The sequence below is a fragment of the Drosophila tropicalis genome, unplaced genomic scaffold, assembly GCF_018151085.1.
Source record: "Drosophila tropicalis isolate 14030-0801.00 unplaced genomic scaffold, ASM1815108v1 contig_158, whole genome shotgun sequence".
In the NCBI taxonomy this organism is placed as follows: domain Eukaryota; kingdom Metazoa; phylum Arthropoda; class Insecta; order Diptera; family Drosophilidae; genus Drosophila; species Drosophila tropicalis.
In genome coordinates, this window is record NW_027172602.1 from 3,351,491 (window position 1) to 3,373,461 (window position 21,971).

Consider the following 21,971-nt stretch of genomic DNA (forward strand, 5'->3'; position numbering starts at 1 on the left):
AAAAAAACTTAAAAGAAGGTGGTAAAGAAACAATGCAGTGGCAAAGACAGTTGCAGTTGCAGTTCCAGATGCCGTTGTTGTTGTTGTGGTGGTGGTGATGGTGATGGTGATGGTGATGGTGGGGCATAAATTAATTTTTGCCTATCAGCAGCTGTGGAAAAGCGCAACAGCATTTCACTTTTCGTAAAATGGGTTCATTGTGGTGATGGCTCAGTTTCAACTTGGCCCATGAATGTGTCATACTAACAAGAATTAATTTCCCTTTTTTATGGGTTTTACTTGACGTTTGTGTATCCTCTGAAATGGAAATGCTTTAAAGCCCATTAGGAGGGGAAAAAAACTGCATTGGAAATTGCAAAGAAAATTTGACAGACAGCATAGAAAAAGTAACTTTTAAACATAATTCAACTGATAATTTTAAGATAACGCAGCCCAGTTATTAATTTCCATTCAATGAAGTTAAATGCATATTTATTAGATTAGCTAATTAGATACAATTAGTATATAATGCCCTTGTCTTGTGAATGAACTGTTGTTGTATTTTGCACAAAGGTGGCTCAGAATATATACTTATTTGTATGGGATGTCCCACATATGTAGGTGGCTTCATTCAGTGTAAGCCAGGTAAGTAAGTCCAGCCGCGGCATAGACGTTGGCGGTTTTCTGCAAAGAAATTTCAAAATAACGGCCGTAGTTTAATCGTTAATTTAAACTCGGCGCCTTGGGAGAGAAAAAAATCGATTACAATCGAAATCGAAGAGCTCGGTGGCGCCGACTAATCGAATAAAAATAGTGGGTCTAATACTGGGATCCGAAAAAATACTCGATCAATTAAAATACGCCATCGATGAATTTCCCAGCACTAATCTGTATCTGTCTCGTTCTCCAACACTCTGGTGAAAAATTGTATCCAAAAAAGTTATCTTAATTTACCGCAAAATCAAAGTTATATGGTAATGCAAATCGCAAATTAAATCGTTTTACAGTTCTGCATTGTAAAAAGGTAAAAAATTCCCGTGTGTAGTAAATAATTTTATGCATAAAACCATAACCCCAACCTCAAAATAATAAATGGCGTGGCTTCTTTTTTTAATGCAAATTACACACACATGCATACCACAAGTTGTTATGTATGTATGCAATTGTGTGTACGTAAAACCTACGTTGCATATATATATATATATAAGTACATATTTGTGTACATAATTGCAAATTCATGATTGTATAAACATGCAACATTAGATACTAATATTTCATATTTCAACGATCAATCAAGTTTATACGTTTATATATAAACATTATGTACATGTATGTATGTGTGTTGCTACCTACACATATGGGTATGTATGTAAGTGTATGTGTGTTTTCGTGTCATCAAATATTGTTATATTTTTAGTGTTTTGCGCACGTTTTCGTGCAAAAGCAGCAGCAAGAACAATAACAACAACAAACCATGTATAACTGTAACAGCGATTTCACATCCAACAGCTGATGTTAAGCCACATGCTAACCATCCAATTAATTTTTTTCCCCCCTTCCATACATATATTAATTAACTATATCCTTTTGCCTTTGCCTAAATTTATATATATAAAAAAATTTTTTCATTGCAGGATTATTCCATATCTATAATACAAATTCAAATCAAAAAGGAGTCATCGATTGATTGAGGCAGCAGCGTTGCGCGTTGCTAAACGCAAAGCAATTTTTTACAGTTTCGCTGGAAATTATCTTACCTGGCACGAAAGCAAATTGCAATTATATTTCCTGGGTTGATCGCCATTTGTAACAGTTTTCTTTTTGTTGTTGTATACCTATATAGTACACATACATATAATAGTTACAGTAACTGAGAAGACCCCTGTCAGATCTCTCATACCACAGAGGCAAAAAATCATAACGGAAACCGTAGTAGCCACTTTAAGCGCAACGAGAATTTATTCATTGCCTTATCTTCCAATTCGTGAGCTGGTTGTGCACACCCCAAGCAGGGGAAACATAATATCTTATATGACTTTTGAAAGAATAAGTGGTAAGTATTATACATTCGAATTGCCATGTAGCCATATAAGTTTGCATCGCGGTGTTCTTTGTATGATTACAAATGTGTCGTGGCATTGCACTTGAAACTCACTGACCGCAGCAAGAAAAGGGGGGACGAGACTGCAATAATTTAAGCAATTAGAATTTACATTCTTCTCTTCTACCTTAAACGACATAGTCTTAAATCTATCCATCATAACCTCACTATTCAAAATCTTATTATACAACTGAAGAAACACAAATCAATGAAATAAAAGAAAGTCTAGGTAGGACGGTATCTAAAGTATTTATTAACAAGGCCTATTAAGGGTTAAGAGGCAATTTTAAAAACAATCTCAAAATAAAGAAAACAATCAGCTCTCCGAATCCATTTGTTGTTTGTATGTGTGTAGGTGGAGAAAAAACAGATGGCATACTGTGTGTGTGTGTGTAGCTGAGATATCATTCATCATTATTCTTATTGTTGTTGTTTCATTGTATCAGAATATAGCAGTTTCTAGAACAAACCAATACGAATATTACATATGTATATATTTGTAATTCTACAATTATCTCTTTGTAATTGAAAGAGACAATGAATATAGTAAGTCTATTATCATAGTTTCTTTAAGTGTATCAATTGTCCATTGGCTAAAAGGCTTATGCCTCCAATTCGACCGTTTTTATATAGGTAACAAGTTTACTCAGTGTTTAGATCTGACGCACTTTCTATTCAAAATAAAGTGTGTGTATATACATATGTAATTATTTTAAAGCATTGCGTGTCTTGTGCTAATTTTAATGTTTTTGTTGTATTTTTTTTCTTCATTTCTGTGTGTGCATGGACAATGCAAATCGATTTCGATTTCTGTTGCTTTTTAGCCATAACCTGTTCAAGTTCGCTTTAATGTATATCTCTCTATACACACACACACAGATTTATATATACATTCGTACATATGTGTGTCTGTTGAGTAACAGATCAGTATTCAACATACACACACAAAAGGTACATAATTGTCTTTCCATTTTCAATGTGATGGCTCAGCAAGCGATCTGCTAAGAGGAAATAAAATTCTTTAAACATATCTATTACATGCGAACGCGGATTGATTAGATAGGTTTAATCTGTTGGCTCAGCAAAACAACGAAAGCATTTCGATCTCAAATTATCTACGATGCCAGGGTCTTTCGATTGTTTCTTTGTTTACTGTTTTGATTTAATTCGATGTTTTTTTGAATGGTTTTCGTTTATTTTTGTTTTTGTTTTGTTTTTCTTTTTACCAACAACGAATGTTGACATTTTGCAAGTGGCGTGGACAGACAGGCAACAATAAACAAAGCAAAAGTGAAACCAGTTTTGCTATTTCAACGCCCCTTTTTGGTTTTTTCTTTTAGTGTTTTTTGCCACCAGAGTCTTTTATGCTTTATTTTTCGCTGTCATCACTTTACTTTGGGTTTTTATGTTGGATTGGGAATACCCTTAAAGATTCTCGATCCCTGTATAACAATTGCCAGGGCTCAGCACGAAGGCTTAAGTTTAACCCATTGACTCTCATTTTGAATTGATCAATTGAGGCATAGAGTTTAAGATAGATCTTTAGAAAATAGATCACTAATTGCAGACTATTGAAAGATGTGCCGTTTCTTTTAGATTGATTGATCTTGCATCATTGAAATAGAAATGTTTATTCCAATTATCTCGAATATGTAGATGGTTCTATAAATTCACATTTTTGGAGATTTAAAATCCATTGTGTTTATATTTTATAGCACAAACAAAGTCTAAGATCAATATACATATGTATGTATGTATATATGCTTTACCCTAAAACATATGCTTGTCGGTCGGATTTGGCGCTATGGATGCGGGGGACCTTTGCTCCTTAAAGTATGCAATGGGATGAAAACACATTCATTGTTTTTAACAAATTAATAACTTTTTGGTATGCTTTAGAAATTGGAAATTGTCTATAAACAATAATTGCTGAAATGGTCATTCGAAAAAATTTAATTTAATGTTAAAAATGTCAAATTCTTTCATAGATCTTAATCTGCCACTGGTTACATGCAAATGTCTATATCTATCTCAGCAGATTTCCAGTAAATCTATGTACCTCCGACATTAAATTGTTTATGCACATTCATATGTATATTTTTGATCTAAATTATCAATTGTATAGATTTGAGAACATGTTGGTTGCTTCTTTTGTTTATTCATCCGTTTGTATACGGAACACAACTGCAACAACATCTTAATCCTGGAAGATCAATGAAAACAACTTGAAACATCTTGGACCACATCTAACAGGGACGTGTCCAAACAGTTTTTGAATCTTTTTGGACTTTCTAGAATTATCTTTATGAGGTTGCGTTCTCATTGTGTCTTTCGCTTGCTCTCTCTTTTGTGCCCATGTCCTGCCCAATATTGGCCCTCTGCAGCATTTACAGCCACCTGGGGAAAGTATATCCGTACACACACACACAGAAATAAACTTATGTAAATATGTATGTCTATGTATGTACTTCCCGAGTAGTTGTTGCAATGCCTGCGACTGCGCAGTGATTCCCATACGATGAATGGATGTGTGGTAGTTGCCCCGTTCGGCCCCGGACGACCAAGTGCCAAAAGGACGACATCGTCGTGTCCTTTGATTTTAAGTGAAATTCAGCATCGTTTTCTGTGTTTTCGTCCATCGTCAGTCAGTTTATTTGTCAACGTCAAACCTAACGCAAGCTTTCCAACTTTTCTATAAACGGTTCGGTTGTTCAAAACGTACAAAAGAAAGAAAGAAAGAACAAGGAGAAAATTTCCACACAAAACAATAAATATTTCTTCCTTTTTTTATGTCAAAAATTGACAGGAAAATCAAAATTATAAAATATTTCCCTAATTTTTGACTTTTGCGAAAATTGTATAATATTTTTAATTTCACGTTGTGTTTTGGCCTCTTTTTTTTTTTTTTTTTGGTTTTTGCTATTTAAACCAATTGGAAATATGAATGTTTTATGCCAATTGGCATTGTAATTATTGGATTTTTTCCCATACAGTGTGTGTGTGTGTTTGCTTGCGTGTGAGAACGAGAGAGAGAAAAAGAGTGAGCAATGCAAGAAAGGCAGACAGAAAGAGAGAGAGAGAGAGAGAGTAGACAGAAACAAAGAGAAAGTCAGAGTGAGAGAGACTGAACTTTAGTGTAATGTGTGGTTAAATGGAGAATACCTTTGTTGTTGTTGTTGTTACTGTTATAGTGGTGGTGCTATTGACTACTGCTAACTGTATAACGGCTGCTGCAATCCTTCCTTTGCCTGCTGCAATTTCGTCATTATAAATTCCAGATAAATATGTGTGTGCGTGTGCGTGTTCGTATGTGCATATGTACATACATAGAATCAATTCGATTTCTTTCTCATTTCTTTTTTTATGCTCCTTATAAATCAGTCAATCAGACCACTACAAAAAAACAAAATATTAAATTCTCTGTCTAAGATTAAAAAAAGACGAATCTTCTATAGTCACACATATATGTACATGCATTTTTGTATGTGTGTATGTGCAAATAAACTACATCAAGTCTTCATTGATTCTACAATTTTAAAAAATTGATTCAATATACCCCATAATCAGATATTTTGGGAATCATTCAACAGTATATAAAGTGTGTATATTTTTTTTTATATAAAAGAAAAAGGAAAAAAGATTTCATCAACAAAATTTAAAGATAAATATTATTGTAATTAGCCGCTGAAGTGTATCCGTTCAATAATATCTGCATTGGATATCTCCAATTGCAGATAAAAAAAGCAAAAAAAAAACCAAGAAAAAAATCAAAATCGAATTCTGCTAAATCTATCTTGTCCACTCTTTATCTCTCGATTCGCTACACTTGTTCGTTCTTTCAACCACAAAAAAAAAAAAAAAAAAAAAAAAAAACAAACAATCAATATCAATCAATTTGCTGTTTTTCCTAAATTTGTTACCAAAAAACTCCTTTAACTGATAAAATCACATCAAACGCCGTTTATGTCCACGCGGGGCGTGCAACGTTGGGGCGATACCACGACCAACAACAACGTCAAATGGCCGTTATATTACAACAAATATCAAACAGATTGCAACTTATTTGAAGCCGCCAATATTGAAAAGAAGAAACCAAAAATCAACAACAACAAGTGCTTGTTATCATCGATATCATCATCAAATTTAATACAACAACAAATTATTGCCGCCGCTTTGATATTGCTGCTGACTTTGGTGCTGGTGCTGCTGCTTATTGTCGTTGAGAGAGACGAGTCTGCCGCTGCTGCTGTCGTTTTACCGAAGGAGAAACCGATCAATCTGATCAACATCAACCTGACGCCGCCCAAGCAATTCCCGTTTCCATTTCTAACAGCGCACGTCGTTCAGCTGTTGCTCGTGACAACCAATTTCAAAAGCGAGCTGCATCATATGCTGCGGGGTTTAACGCTACGGATCAAGCGACATACTGCGGCCATCATCTATGACCTCAGCGGTGAGTTGAATTTGTATCACAGCAGGAGATAGAGAGAGAGAATTGTAGTTAAATCCCTACTATTGCAATATTGCGTAAAGTATTGGTGGGTGAGGGGGGAGCATACGCAGCAGGTCAATCGTACAAAGAAGTTTATTTCATTGGCAGCACAAGAAAGTTGTCTGTATAGCTAAATTTAGAATCACTAGCAAACTAGTGTTGGGTAAATCACTTTGCTAAACATGTTCCCTTTTAGAACTGTAATCCAACACTACAGTTTTCGAACCATAATCCAACACTACAGTTTACCCTTCAACTATTTGAGAATCACAGCTAAAAAAAAGTTCAGGCAACTTATTGGGGCTTGGTTATGCTGTCAAAACTGCTTCTTACCCTCTGAAAGCATTGCCAGAATCATCTCAAATAATGCCTCATTGTTTTTTTCATTTCGAAAAAAAACTCATCAAAGGCGGCCTTGATTTTAACTGTCAAACAGAAATCGACAACATATAGGCTATGGGCTTCAGTCAAGTCATTGTAGTAAATACATTCGAGTCGAAACAACCGAAATTCCTAGCACAAATCTTGAAAAAAAATTCGTAGTAAATTATTATAATTTCTTTTCGTGTCCTGATTCGCCTGATTAGTTGGCCGTGCTTTATATCAACAAAAATTACCAAAAGTGTTCAAGAAAAATTCGTAGTGTCCTTGCTTTTAAAGGCCAAAGTGCAACAACGGATTTCCTAAAGGCAATTTTCATGTGGTCTAACTTTTGGTTGAACTTTGGTTCAAAATTGCTACGTATAAAACGAGAACGCTTGCAATTTGATTTGTGTCAATTGATGAAGCTGCTGCACTAAGAAGCAAAAGGAGCCAGCCAAAGTCATATTTAATCGCCGCATTGTTGATTATTGAATTATTTTTTTGCCCTTTCTGGGGGTAACCCCCAAAAGCTGTTGTCCCAGTGCGTGTCAAGTCGGTATTGGGAGTTTTGTTTTTTCTTTTTCTCTCCTTTTAACAAAACTCTAACAAATTTAAATGTATAACTAAATATATATATATATATATATAAACCATACCATAACCCGGTCGCGGTCCTCTCGATGTAATTGATATAAAACCAAAACAAAACTGCTGCAGGTGAGCCTAAAGCCAAATTCAAATGCCACTTTATTGACAAACAAACATCATACAAGAAGAGCCGCAACTAATCAAAGCGATGGATTAATGTATTAATATTTATTTTTATTGTTTTAGAAACACCAGGAAAAAAAAAGCGCACCTCCAATTCTTCAAAAACGGAGTAAAGGGTTCGAACTGTGCATGAATTCAAAGAGGCGAACTATAAGTCATCGGTAAGTTTATTCCACCAATGCCCCCTCCCTAATATAAATAGTTTTTTGCTCGAAAAGATTTATTTATTTGCGTTATTTGCGGGATTGGTTGTTGCCTCTCTCCGATACCAAGAATTTTGAAATATAATCGAAACTTGATGCCATCGGCTGTGTCGAATTCGCTGCCTTTGCAATTGTGCAATCTACTTTAATCAGACATCTAGCTGAATCATAACCATTTGGTCTCTCTCCTCGATCTTACTTAACGGTCATAATATTTTTTTTTTTTTTTTTTTTTGTTTCGCAGGACTTCAAGTAACAGACATAGGAAGTTACAGCCGTTCAGGTACACGTGAGCCAATAAAAAGGTGCCGTTCCAATAGATTTTTACTTAAAAAAATATATATATAAAAAAAAAAATCAAAAACAAAAAAAAAACCAACAATAGTTGCTATCACAGCATATATAGATATATATGAATATTTATATATGTATATATAGATCGATTTATGCCCGCACTAAGAAACCAACCAAAATCAAGAAAAAATAAGAGAAACCAACCATCCATCCCCCCATCCCCATCATAAGATACATCCTGAACGCGCTAAATATATATATATATATATATATATTATATAGTGAGAGACTGGTTAACCATAATCAATAGAACATACAAGAAGTTTATGCCCAGTCTGAGTTGATATAAAGTTACTAACACAAAAAGAACATCGCAGAAGACGAAGAAGGAGGAGAATTAAGAAGGAGCAACAGGATTAGCAGTAACTCTACCAAGACGCGCACATCAACGCAAGGACAGAAGCCAAGCAAAACAAATTTAATGAACGGGAACGAAAGGCAAAGCAAAAACAAAATAGCCGCTAAAGTCTGCAAATTGGCTAAACCAATTCTTCTACTCAGCCACAGACGACGACAATTGGAATTAGCCGAACGGTGAGCACCATCATCATTATTAGCGCCATCCACAGTCGAGCTGAGAGACATACACACTGAGCATCTCATATCCAGAAAAGCAACATTCGATTGCATAAAGGAAGCAAAGCACCAACTCCCAAGCAAAATTTTTAGAATCGGCTGCAACAAGTTTTGTTCTATTCAAAGAGAAAGAAGCGAGAATCGACCACAACAGCCACAAAATGGCCACTGTCAATGTAAATCGCAGTGTCACGGACATTTTCTACCGTTACAAAATGCCACGTCTTCAAGCTAAGGTAGAGGGCAAGGGTAATGGCATCAAGACCGTGCTGGTCAATATGGCCGATGTGGCACGTGCCATCGGTCGTCCGGCCACTTATCCGACCAAGTACTTTGGCTGTGAATTGGGAGCCCAGACATTGTTTGATCATAAGGTAAGGAGCAGCAGCAGGAGCTTCACTCAAATGAGTCCTAATCTATATTTATATCTCTTTTTGTAATCTATAGAACGAACGTTTTATTGTCAATGGATCGCATGATGTGAACAAGCTGCAGGATCTGCTCGATGGCTTCATACGCAAGTTTGTGCTGTGCCCCGAATGTGATAATCCGGAAACTAATTTGACTGTATCGGCGAAAAATCAGACCATTTCGCAATCATGCAAAGCATGCGGTTTTCATGGTCTACTGAAGGTGAATCACAAGGTCAATACGTTTATTGTGAAGAATCCACCATCGCAGAATCCGGCCGTCCAAGGCTCCTCATTGACCGAGGGCAAGCGCTCCAAGAAGCAAAAGCAGAAGAACGAGAACCCTGATGGCTCCATATCCAACAATTCGATGGCCAACAATTCTGGAGGTGAGTCTGATGGTGGCAATGGAACCAACCAGGCCAGTCAAACGGAGGCTGAAATTTCGGCTGCAATCCCAGAAAAGAGCATCGCTGAGGATGATGATGATGGCGGTTGGAGTGTCGACGTATCAAAGGTAAGTCCTAGCTGAAAGAGATCAGATTTAATGCTTAATCATATAAACTTCCTCCATTTGTAGGAGGCCATTCGTGCCCGCTTGCAAGATTTGACTGATGGCGCCAAGGGTATGACTATTTCGGATGATTATGATAAGACCGAAAAGGAGCGCATCGACATCTTTTATGAGCTAGTGAAAAACAAACGCGACAAGAAGCAATTGGATGATGTCCCTACGCACAAGGAGCTGCTGATCGAAGCCGAACGTCTTGATATTGTGAACAAGGCTCCATTGGTTCTGGCCGAGCTTCTCTTTACTGAGAACATCATCAATGATGTACGCAAGAATCGCATTCTGTTGCTGCGCTTCACTCACAATAATCCGAAAGCTCAACGCTATTTGATCGGCGGCATTGAGCAAACTGTTGAGCTACATACCAACAACCTGATGAGTAAGGTGGCTGGCATATTTAAGATCTTCTATGACTTGGACATTCTGGATGAAAAGGTCATATTGGATTGGGCTCAGAAGGTCAGCAAGCGTCATGTGTCCAAGAAGATTGCCACAGAGATACACGAGAAAGTCGAACCGTTTGTGCAGTGGCTTAAAGATGCCGAAGAAGAGGACTCCTCTTCCGAAGATGAAGACGGCGCTGGTGGCGATTCAGATGTCGAGATCGAGTACAATGATCGAGCTCGTGTCGAACCATTAAAGGTGGCAGCTGTCGCTGTTGGAGCGGCTGTTAACAGGAAGAATGCCCAAGACGATGAGGATGGCGATGAGATCGACATTGATGAGATCTAAATGGGGGCCTCACATTTGGCTCAGTAGTCCACCAGCAAGTCAACAGCAGCTTAAAAAAACAATGGCCTAAAGGGCAGGTTATTAGGTCATTAGCAAATAATCTATTGCTTCACTTCATCAGTTGACAAATTCTGAGCCAAGAGTATAAGCAGCATCTCATATCGATTCACTGTTACCGCAGACACTAAAATAAAATAAATTTATATGGATTACCTAACCACCACAACCACCACCACAGATTCACACAGACAGTAACCGCGGGCACACACACACACTCTCAGATACTACTGCATACAACAATAGAAAACCAGTCAGAGTTCAATTATAAATTTGATTTCTTTTAATCCTTTTTGTTTCATTTCTCTGCTATTTTTTTTTTTTTTTTTTTTGTTCTCAATATAATTAATATTAATCTAAAGAAATATATATAAATATATACATGTATACCTAGGTCTTTTTTTATGGTTTTCACATGTGAAATAAGTTTATTGAAGGTTTTTTTTTAACTGCGGTACTTATTAATATTAATGCGGCAGATGAAGTAAAATTGTATATTATAAATTTTAACTAATTTTTTCTCTTTTCATTTGTATTTTCTTAATCAAAACCAGCTGCTAACTTTAGCAATAAGTATACAATTGATGGAAAAAAAAAAAACAAAATAAAAAAATCTGTGTCCTACAAACTTTTTTGTGCTTTCAAACTTGGCCAAAACAAAAAAAAAAAAAAAAAAACAATTTCCTATAATATTTCTAAATGGTATAAATATTAACTAATCAGCATTTCAGCTAATCTCAACGTCAATTTGCGTTTTGAAAAAGAATTTAATGGAAAAGAAAAAGAAAACATAATTTATATTTTAGCCAACTCTTATTTAATTTCATTCGTTTTGAAACTGAAAATGCTAAATGCTATTTCCGAAAATCTAATAAAAATAGACTTAGATAAATAATAATACAAAATGTCTCTGTTGTTGTTTCTTAGATCAGTTTAATATCTTTTTGTTTAAAAAAACAAACGTTTGTACATTTCTCGAACAAATTTAAAACAATTTTTTTAAAATACTTTCAAAGGGAATCAATTGATAAGCAATATTTGTTTTGTTTTTAGCTTTCGTGGGCATGGGCAGAGAATTACAGGAAATTTATGCCTAACTGCAGAGATCAGCGCAAATACCATGTGAAATTGCCCATTTAAGAGGTCGGAGAAGCAACCTTGATTTTCTCATCATCAAAGAGGGGACCATTGACATCATCGCCAACATTAGTCGCTTCATGGGCCTGGAGGCTGCGCATACCCATGGGCAAATCGAGACTACGCAGGAAGCAAGAAAAGTTGATCATTCGTCCCTTGTGCAGGAATGGTATCTTGGGACATAGCTCGAAGGCATGATTCACTGGCGGCATGGAGCAACCTTTGCCGCAGGACACATCTATAAAGTTCATTAGATCACAGACTTCGATCTCACCGCACTCGTTTCGATTGAGGATCGAGAAAATTTGATCAATTAGCTCCAATGAGAAGGGCAGGCGACAACCGCGTAATGTGGAACGCACCTTGGCCTCGGATAGGAAGGGTCGATTCGTGGGATTGATGTGATGCAAATGCTCCATTAGATCATCGCGAGCATTCCACAGGGCCCGCTTCAGCTCGAGATGGGCGGCAGCGCGAACATGTTCCCTTGAACAAGTTTGTTTGGGACTCTGCTCGGCCGAGAAATGACGGCACAATGTGATTATCTCATGATCGCTAATATTATTGCCCATTATGCCGATCATGGCGCCCTTGAAACTTTCGTATGTTATGAAAATATCGTGTTTGCTCTCGAGATCGGCGCAATCCGGCAGACAGGCACTCAAAAACTCTGCCATGCGGGGCTGCAGAACACCACGAATCTTCTCCATAATCTTGGTCACATTAGCGTGCAGGAACTGATCCGGATGGTGTTCCATGTACATCAGAGTGTACTCATCGGCCGAGACAATGTGAAAGATGAAATCTTTTATAGCCATCGTGGCATTAATATAGAAATTGTGAGCCATATAGTATTGCGGCATCTTTGAGGAAAACTTCTCCTGTCCGGGCAGCTCGACGCGAGTGCGTTTCATGAATTCACCGCCAAGGAAGCCAGAATTGCGCACAGCCACTTCCTGAATCTGGATGGTGTCCTCGCTCAGGTAATAGCTAATCACGAATATACGATCACAATTCTCCTTGATGGTCGAAAGCATCTTGGCACCGAACCGCAATACGTAGCGATCGAATTTGATGAACTTTTTAAAGTCCGCACGCGGAGGTTTCGGTTCCACCGACAGACAATTGCCCATGGAGTCCTCATAGCTGCCCCAGCCATTGTAGGGCGGTAGTACACGCTCTCCAGGACGGTATTCGGTGCAGTCATCCGATCTTGTGGGCACCGGCACGGTTGAAAAGTCATCAATGCCAAACCGATCTCTGTAATATTGTTTGGTAAATGGATCCATGTCGGTTATAACTACTGCCCGGCCATATACATTAAGCACGGTTCCAATCTGCAAGTCGCGTTCGTTATAATAAAGGACCTCCTTGTTGCCCGTGTTTAAGGGATCGACGCAGTAGCGCACATTCCGCATATTTGTGCCTAGAACATTAAGCAACGTCACCGGCGTGTTCTGACCCGGCAGATTCATGCCTTCGAATTCCTAAGGATGATACGAAACTAAAATAGAGACTTCCTACAGAGATTTTTTATTGTTTACTAACGCGCATCAAACGTCCTCGCTTCAGAAACAATGACGGGCCATCACGACCAGAATTACGAACATGCGCCTCTTTGATTTCTATGGTATCGTCCGACAAGTAGTAAGACACCTCCAATTTACGTACATCTCCAAACTCGGTGCGATCATCCCAATAAGCATAAAATTTAAGGATCTGACGATCATATTTCAAGAACTGGGCAAACGGATGTTTCTTCTCTGGTGGATTATATGCGCGAACCGCTCCTCGATTTCGCACCGACTCACTGGGATCACTGGAAATCATGTGATATTTGGAATGTTGGGAACAATACTTAGCCAATGCTTAAGGAACTTACATGGGACATGGCACTGGATCCGCCACCGTGATGCCACGTCTGTTCAGAAAATCTCTTGTAAACTGATCACAGTCAGTAATATGATATTGACGATCAAATATCATTACAGTCGTATCCACATTAAGATCAATCATTGACATGAACTCATTATCACATGGTGGAGCCTTTGGAACACGCTGGCGATGCAAAACGCATCCCTGAACAATGCCCGAGTTTTCCACTTTTGGCTCAAAGATTTCCAGTGTGCCATCCTCTAGATAATAGTAGATCTTCACCTTGCGCACCAAATATGGAGCATGAAAGACTTCTTGAAGCGTCTGCTTAAAGTAAGCCCTAAAACAGAGCACTTTCTTGTCGTAGGCCAACCAAGGTGGTAAACGAGGACCAGAGTGCGGTGGATATATCGATGCAGCACCGACTGGCGGACAACTGATGTCCACTACAGCACCACTGGGATCCACCGGTGATGGCTGCTGCCGATCACTCAGCATACTAATGCCTTGGAAATTAAGCAGCGACTGCGGCTTGGGATAATGACTCTTGCCGACCTGAGAATTGCAATTGTTATTAATCCAAAAAGTGACTTTCCAATACAATCTTATACTTACATCACGGAAAAGGGTTCCCGGCAGCAATGGCATACCCGGAATACGCAACATTTTGTAATATATTTAAAATTGTTTTGATTTAAAGAAAAAATAAGTTTTGCGGTTTTATTCTTGCTTTTGAATCAGTTTTAAGTGTGAAATATATGAAAAGCGCGTGTTGGTGTTTGAAATGAAATAGTAAATGAAATTGTCAGCAAGTTTATAAAATGTGTTCATTTCAAGGCCTGCTAAGTCAAATCATTTTTACTTAAAATGTTTTCAGAACAAAATGTGCCAAGTTTAGTCTTATTTATCCATTGAAAGCAAGAAAACAGGGCCACAAAATAGAATTAAAATTGCTGAAAGTAACGGACTTACCGTTTACCGCTTCACCGATACATTTAGAGAGATGGTAAAAATATCGATATAAACCCTCACGATAACGATTATGATATCGATGTTTATCCCAGCTCTACAGTATATCCCATACGCGCATGTTTACTTGATGGCCCAGTATAAATCCCTTTAAAACGAACAAATAAACTATTAACTAAGCAATTTAAATAAACAAGAATGCCCAAAAAAGGTTGCATTTCGGGAATCATGCGGTGTTTATGAAATCAATTTGTGCAATGACGTCATATGATTTTATGTACGTTGGTGTTATAAGGAAAAGGGTATACAAATGTTAGCTAATTATGTTTTAACCTGTCAAAAGTCAAGAACCATTTGCTGTGAACGGATGTATAATTTTGATATTGTGTTGTTGGTGTTTATTTTGATTTATTATTTATAATGCCAATACATGCCATATAATATATGTACATATGTACTTGAATAACAGTGTCAAAATACGTTTGCTTTGAATTTTTTTTTTCTGATTTTTTGTTTTTGTGTGTGTTAACTCAGTTAATTTTATTCATTATTTTGTAGTTTTTGAGGGTCATTCTATAAAACCAATAGAAAAGCAATTAATTACCATACTTCAACAATAGAATTAAAACCATTAGTCGGACTCGTGCCCCATTGTCGGAATCAGATGAACAGATCTATACTTTTTAAGCGATCGCTCGACGAAACGAAACGGTACATATGCATACTAATATTAGTACTAGCCTCTAGTACATAGAATGTAAAGTGAAATTAATGTTTTGTTAATTTAAGTTATCAAGTGTTATTTTTAAACAAATTCATATGTATGTGTGAGTACATTTCTAAGAAACATAGTACATACATACATACATACATAGTTTTTGTTTATGTTTATTGTGTGGACGTGCTGTGCTTTAACTTTCTCAGACGGGTTGATTTTAAGAGTATATTCTGTTATAAATCAATTAAACTGTTGTTGCACTTAATACCCTACAATGGCATTCAAAGTATATTCGAATAGTCATACATACATATGTGCAAATGTATTGAGCATATGACAAAGTTTAGTAACAAAAACTATAAATATCTACCTAGATTTGAGAGAGAACCCACAACCAATTGCAATTGTAAAACATATACATATGTTAATAATACAAAAAAAGAAGGGTACCCTAAAGTCGGCACTGCCATTAATCACATTCAACTATTTGTCTAATATGCATGACGTGGACTGTAGAAGAGCAATAAAACTAAACACACCAATTAACGAAGTTCTTGTACAATATTTAGTGCTTGTTAGTTAATCATAAAAAGTCTATGCCAAATTATAACCAGATCGGTACACTACATCAAATGTGTGCTTTTGCGGACCGGGAAACTTTTGGGAATATTTTCATAAGGTTTTCTAAAATATAAATAAAATATCGTTTCAAAACGTCATATCTCCGCCAGAAAAATGTACTGGGCGGAGATATGTCGTCGGAGATATGTCGCTATGCCAGGCTAAACCCTAATTATATTAAGTTAGAAAAAGAAATATATTTTAAAGTGAATGTTAGAACATAAATAAAACGGTCAAAAATATATATTTTCCAGGCAGTTTTTATCCGAATTGAAAACATTCATGTTGTATACATGATGTTTTTTGTGGTGATCAAGTTTATTGTTTAGAAACATGTTTTCTACAAATTTAGGAATATAAACAAAAAACTGATAATCCAAGAGAGACAATCTAATCTATTTCGTATAGTTTTAGAATTTATATTTGCTTTTTTGAGTGAAATATAAATGTTTTAAAAATCTTAGGGAAAATTGATAAATTGTTTTTGGATTTGTGGGACGATAAACAAACTAATATTCCTTATTTTCCAAGGGTATTTACAAAATATTTTCTTCTTAAAAAAAATCGCAGATAAGAAAACATTTTCACATTGCTTAATGTACATGTGACTGTCCAATTTTTCTTTTTATCATTCGTAGTTAAATCATTTTAATAACCTGGTAAACAAAAGTTCCCAAATGATTAAACAATCTGACTTTGCTCCCAAAACTCTGTCAAATCATTCACATATAAATAGGTATATAGGTATATATATTAGCTATACATGATGAACCAACCGTACAGATTATAAATGTCAACAATAAACGTTTCATCCACGTTTTTGCTTTTTTGTAAACGTTTCATTTGAAGTGATCATAAATAGAATATAGTAATAATAATATTAATCAATCGCCTTATCGCCTCAAGTGTTTCTCTACATTCATCTATGCATGTATTGTGCCTAATCCCCAAAAACTACTTACGTATGTACTTCTGTATGTACCCTGCAGTACCGGTCCCCGGGGAATCCCCGGGGACATGTCGCTTGTCCCCTGGGACAAAGCGGCGACACTCCCATTTAAATTGCGGCGACATTTAACATTGCATGTCCTAGCTTTTAAGACTGGAACGACAACCCGGCGACAGTTGTCGCTCCAGTCGCCAAGACAAATGTCGAAATGTCTTGCCGAACGCCGGGACAAACAAGCATTGTGTCGCCGCTTTGTCGCTTTCGTCCCTCTAGTCGCGGTGACAAGAGGGACAATTGTCGCCCAATCGTCCCGTGCACAAGACCATTGAGCGACATTTGTCCCTCCAGTCGCCGCCGACCAGAGCGACTAGTAGACAGCCCGGCGACCAGAGGGACAAATGTCGCTCAATGGTCTTGTGCACGGGACGATTGAGCGACAATTGTCCCTCTAGTCGCCGGTACTGTGAAATTTTTCGCTCTGGTCGCCGGCGACTGGAGAGACAATGTCGCTAGGTTGTCTTAGGGACCACAGGGACAAAATAGATAGATTGTCGTAGGGACGATAGGGACAATATCGATAGTTCGTCCTAGGGACTAGAAGGACAATTTCCATAGTTTGTCCTAGGGACTAGAGGGACATAAATTACATTAAAAAAAAAAATTCAATTAATATTTTTTAATTTATTTTTTATTTAGATAATTTGGCAGTTGCTGCTTCAATTTTCTGCTTTTTGGGTTGTTGTCCTTATTTTTCACTCAGGCCATCGAATTCTAAAGCCGACTCTGGCTGCCCCGAGGAAGTGTTTTAAACTGCTTCTGGAATAGAAAAGTGCAGATATTATTAGAAATGAAATGAATTATAATATAAAAGCTAACGCTTTAGCTCTCAACAATTAATCTACTTACCGAGTAAAACCTTTAGATAGGTTCTAAGGCTCAACTTTTGGTTTTTCGTATCCGGGTTGTGGCTCTTCAGAAGAGAGGGTTATTCGTTATCCACAATCGTTTCCACTATATCCCCGACGGAACTACCTTTCAGTATTGCTTCATCGGGGAGAAAAACTCCACCTATGTCAGGGTTCGAACTCGAGCACGACAGAATTGTAGTTTTAGTAGGTCACCATTGAGCCACCGACTAGGCTATAAGAAGAGAGAGCCATTTGAGCCATTTGAGATGTCTGTAAATATAAAAAAAAAGTATTAAAATTTTTTTTGATTTTCATATAACAGTTGAATACTTACATGGCTTTTTTGACTTTCCCGACGTAATGCTGTTCTTCAAGTCAATTATATCCCAATCAGTTGTTAATGGTTTTTTATTTTAAGAAAAAAAAAATTAAAATTTTACAAAAAAAAAAAAAAGTATTCTTTTGGCACGGCCCGGGGTCGAACTCGCATTTAATTTTGTTGGCAAAATACTTTGTTTTCCTTTCACTCTATGTTCTCATATGTCTTACTCATTTTCTCGAGTGAGAGTTATTTACTTGCATTCAATTGCACTTTGCCAACAAAATTAATATTCACTATTTGGTATTTTAAACATCATATTAAATAGCACTTACCTTTAATTGTATCTAAAATTAATCAGAAAACACTAATATAATATATTATCACTGCGTGCTCCGAAAAACGCAAAGTATAAAACGACTCGAACAGAAATATAAAACAACAACACAGCCTCGAATGAGAAATATTTCTTTTCGGCAGCCGATTGAGTTTCGAAAAACGAAATTATTCCGTTCGGGTGCCCTCGGCTAGCCTCAGTATAAAAACGCCGGCAGAATTTTTTCTGCCGACGTCGGTGGCTCGGACAATGCGTCGACATTGTCGGCGGCGACAATCTGGTACTGAAGGGTAGGTCTTCCAAAACTGATCAAAGTTAGTTTTGACAAGCTCCTTCTGTTTAAATTTATCACAAATTTTGAAAAGGGATACATACATACATACATATGTATATGACATCCTGTGGCCTTTTTGGAAAATGTCCACTAAACATCCCTTGGACTTTTTGTCCATTGGACAAACTGTGGAGCTTTTCTAAAAGTGCTTATTAATCGTAAGCATAAGCATAATCACAATGCTATTAAGAATCGCCAGGGGAAGCTGATCATGTATATATATGTGTACAAACTATATACATATACATATATATTGTAGGGTCGGAAACGTTTTCTGAAGCCTGTTGAAGAATATATTTCCACTCCACCCTACGGCCATAAGAACTCGACCTCGGGCCGAGGGAGAGAAGGGTATTGGATTGGGTATTGGAATAGCTTGCAAAAAAGTAAATGAAAATGTCAGCCAATATGGCAGACGGCATATCGCACGGCTCGAAATCGGATTCTAGTATTCATTTGACACATTTGTGGCTAATCAAAATGTTGTTTGGCTCTTTGAGAGGTGAATTAAACTACAATCGATCGAACGTTGTTGTCGTGGTCGTGCTGTCGTCATTGTCTCGTGTGCAATTGGATTGTAGGTACTTAATGAATTGGTCTGTGGCTATGCAATCCATTATAATCAAAGTTCTACGAATAGTTTGGAGCTCTGAAGATTTCGATTGTGATTTATTAGACTTTTGAATGTTTACGCTGTTGGCATGTGTTGTCTACTTGGTCGGTCTATCGTTTATCTATCACATAGTTAGGATCTTATCTAGAGTAAGACACAAATCAGTGATATACATTCATACACCACTTCAAGAGTACTAGATGAATTTTTATTTTACAGGCCGCATAAAGATTAAGCAGTGAGTAACGTGGAATGGACAAAGCCAGAACAATGTCATCCACTGGAACGAATAGCACAAAATTGGGTGATGTCGATCTGATTGAGGTGCAATTAGATAGCCTAGATTCTACCCAGAATATGATTGCTATGAACAATGGAATCGTGGCAGGAACACACAATATGCCGTCGAATAATGCCTCCAGTCCGAAGCCACAGAAAAATGTATTCAAATCGAAAATCTTTATCACAGCCGTGATATTCTCGTCCGTCCTGATGACAGCCATGTGCATTGGCTTTCTGGTTCACTATGAGTTTGCCGCCGATGTCAGTGACATGGAAACGGTGTCCTATTGGCATGTGTCTCTGCCTCCCGAGCAGCAAGTGTGGTATGATCGTGGCATTGACGAGCTCAAAGTGGCCCTCAATCGTGAACTGAATCGACGTAGGGCCAAGAATGTTGTGCTCTTTGTGGGCGATGGCATGGGTCCGAATACGGTGACAGCAGCTCGGATATACGGTTGGAAAGAGGAGGGTCTGCTCAGTTGGGAACATTTTCCACACATGGGTCTGCTGAAAACCTATTGTGCCGATAAACAGGTGCCAGATTCATTTTCGACGGCTACGGCCCTTTTGGCGGAGTCAAGGCAAACTATGAGACTGGTGGTGTGGATGCCAATGTGCCGCTGGGTAATTGTAGTGCTTCCCTCGATGAGTCACATCACGTGCAGACTATTCTAAAGTGGGCACAATTGGATGGAATGCGGACTGGTTTCGTGACCACGACACGAGTGACACATGCTACGCCCGCAGCTCTTTACGCCCATGTGCCTGATCGGCGTTGGGAGTGCGAGACTGGAATGCCACAGGAAGCTCGAGAGCAAGGCTGTCTAGATATAGCACGCCAATTGATTGAGCATAGCACAGGACAGCAAATAAATGTGAGTAAAATCCTCTAGAGAATTAGAAACTTTTAGCATTCAACACATTAACAATTACAGGTAATTATGGGTGGTGGACGACAAATGCTGGTGTCGAATGTTAGCGAATCACCGGCTGACCCATTGGACACTTGGGCAAGTAAGTCCCAGGACGGAAGAAATCTTATCGATAAATGGGCTAATTTAAAAGCAGCTCAAGATGCCAGATACTCTGTTGTACAAAACAATGCCGAGCTAAGGAATCTCAAAAGCCAGGACACTGATTATGTCCTGGGGATATTTGCCAATGGTCATCTTAAGTACGATCACGAGCGAGATCAGAGTGATGCTGGTATGCCATCGTTGGCCAACATGACCGTAAAGGCCCTCGAAGTGCTGGGGAACAGTGAGAAGGGTTACCTACTGATAGTCGAGGCAGGCATGATTGATCAAGCCCATCATCGGGGCACAGCGCGAAAGGCGTTAAACGAAGTATTGGGGCTTAATGAGGCGGTTGAGGCCACATTAAGCCTTCTTAAGAACAAGTGAGTGCAAATTTTTCATACATTATTTTCCCCCAAATAATGATGTTTACTTTTGATCAAACAGAAATCAACTGGATGAGACGCTGGTCATAGTAACTGCCGATCATTCGCATAGTCTTACCATCAATGGTCATCCAGAGCGTGGTGCCAATATTTTGGGCTTAGCTGGCAATTCGAAAACGGAACAAACGCCATATACTACTCTTACCTATGGGACCAGCTACAAAGGCTTCCAGGTGGACGCCGAGCAACATTCGCGTGTTAATCCTGCGTCCAGCGACACGACCGATTGGGAGTATACGCAACAAGCAGCCATTAACACAGATGAGAATCTCCACGGGGGATCCGATGTCACCATTCATGCACGTGGTAAGCATTTCCTGCAAAAATTATTCTTCTTTGTCGTATATCTTGGAGTTTGTTTTTTAGGTCCTATGTCGTACCTGTTCCATGGTGTTCACGAGCAGAGCTATGTGGCGCATGTCATTTCTTATGCACTCAGAATTGGACGATTCCGTGATAGCGCTATTGCCGAGTCCCTTGCCGAGCTTATACCATTGTAGCTTTTAAAAAGGAAAACAAAACTTGGTATAACAAATCTTTTTTTTAAATTGTAATATGTACATATGTATGTACATTGTGATAGGCTGCTTTTATTTATATTATATATACATATGTACATAAGTGATATATAGCAGCTGCGAAAAAGAAAACAACAAATTAATAGATAAATGCGTTAAACTTTTCTTAAAGTTATGAATTTTAATTTCTAAATAGTTGATAATAAAAATGATTAATAATTGACATTTGTTTTTGTGACTAATAAATACTTTTAAATATAATAAATTAAATTACTAAGAATTTCTTTTCAAAACTTCGGCCAAAATTTCACAAAAACTCT

General features: G+C 37.7%; 4 protein-coding genes and 1 long non-coding RNA gene across 6 annotated transcripts; 3 read left to right on the forward strand and 2 right to left on the reverse strand.

Annotated features, from left to right (window-relative positions):
- Positions 1-852: 852 nt before the first annotated feature.
- On the forward strand, positions 853-8,925 carry LOC137582264 (uncharacterized). Of its 2 annotated transcripts, XM_068296739.1 has the most exons (5): positions 853-1,003; positions 1,614-2,032; positions 6,132-6,533; positions 7,770-7,867; positions 8,154-8,925. In XM_068296739.1, exons 3-5 carry the CDS (start codon positions 6,522-6,524, stop codon positions 8,200-8,202), a joined length of 159 nt encoding a protein of 52 aa, XP_068152840.1. In that variant the 5' UTR covers positions 853-1,003; positions 1,614-2,032; positions 6,132-6,521; the 3' UTR covers positions 8,203-8,925. The 2 variants fall into 2 exon arrangements, 1 of the variants encoding a protein (XP_068152840.1); XR_011033268.1 differs by lacking the exon at positions 6,132-6,533 and having other exon boundaries at positions 8,154-8,198.
- A 75-nt stretch (positions 8,926-9,000) lies between these two features.
- eIF5 (eukaryotic translation initiation factor 5) lies at positions 9,001-10,996 on the forward strand. Its single transcript, XM_068296726.1, has 3 exons — positions 9,001-9,213; positions 9,287-9,766; positions 9,830-10,996. Exons 1-3 carry the CDS (start codon positions 9,001-9,003, stop codon positions 10,550-10,552), a joined length of 1,416 nt encoding a protein of 471 aa, XP_068152827.1. The 3' UTR covers positions 10,553-10,996.
- Positions 10,997-11,518: 522 nt separating this feature from the next.
- On the reverse strand, positions 11,519-14,518 carry Efhc1.1 (EF-hand domain containing 1.1). The gene is made up of 4 exons (XM_068302865.1): positions 14,237-14,518; positions 13,629-14,176; positions 13,295-13,565; positions 11,519-13,233 (listed from the first exon to the last, which is right to left on the reverse strand). The coding sequence occupies exons 1-4, from the start codon at positions 14,285-14,287 to the stop codon at positions 11,746-11,748; spliced, it is 2,358 nt and encodes a 785-aa protein (XP_068158966.1). The 5' UTR covers positions 14,288-14,518; the 3' UTR covers positions 11,519-11,745.
- Positions 14,519-14,718: 200 nt separating this feature from the next.
- Positions 14,719-21,874, forward strand: Alp12 (Alkaline phosphatase 12). The gene is given in 7 exon segments (XM_068301892.1): positions 14,719-14,902; positions 15,149-15,301; positions 19,609-20,233; positions 20,236-20,546; positions 20,607-21,070; positions 21,135-21,439; positions 21,500-21,874. Coding segments are annotated over 5 exon segments (1,806 nt in total). The 5' UTR covers positions 14,719-14,902; positions 15,149-15,301; positions 19,609-19,641; the 3' UTR covers positions 21,634-21,874.
- LOC137571902 (uncharacterized) lies at positions 17,536-17,923 on the reverse strand. Its single transcript, XR_011031498.1, has 2 exons — positions 17,785-17,923; positions 17,536-17,694 (listed from the first exon to the last, which is right to left on the reverse strand). It is a non-coding gene; the product is annotated as an uncharacterized lncRNA (long non-coding RNA).
- Positions 21,875-21,971: the final 97 nt, after the last annotated feature.

Excerpts from the sequence above, each read along its gene's own strand:
- LOC137582264 (XM_068296739.1), top strand. Across the intron at positions 7,868-8,153 it reads AGGCGAACTATAAGTCATCG|GACTTCAAGTAACAGACATA; the intron begins GTAAGTTTATTC and ends TTTGTTTCGCAG.
- eIF5 (XM_068296726.1), top strand. The coding sequence starts at position 9,001 with ATGGCCACTGTCAATGTAAATCGCAGTGTCACGGACATTTTCTACCGT. Across the intron at positions 9,214-9,286 it reads AGACATTGTTTGATCATAAG|AACGAACGTTTTATTGTCAA; the intron begins GTAAGGAGCAGC and ends TGTAATCTATAG. Across the intron at positions 9,767-9,829 it reads GGAGTGTCGACGTATCAAAG|GAGGCCATTCGTGCCCGCTT; the intron begins GTAAGTCCTAGC and ends CTCCATTTGTAG.
- Efhc1.1 (XM_068302865.1), bottom strand. The coding sequence starts at position 14,287 with ATGTTGCGTATTCCGGGTATGCCATTGCTGCCGGGAACCCTTTTCCGT. Across the intron at positions 14,177-14,236 it reads CGGGAACCCTTTTCCGTGAT|GTCGGCAAGAGTCATTATCC; the intron begins GTAAGTATAAGA and ends TGCAATTCTCAG. Across the intron at positions 13,234-13,294 it reads AGCGAGGACGTTTGATGCGC|GAATTCGAAGGCATGAATCT; the intron begins GTTAGTAAACAA and ends TATCATCCTTAG.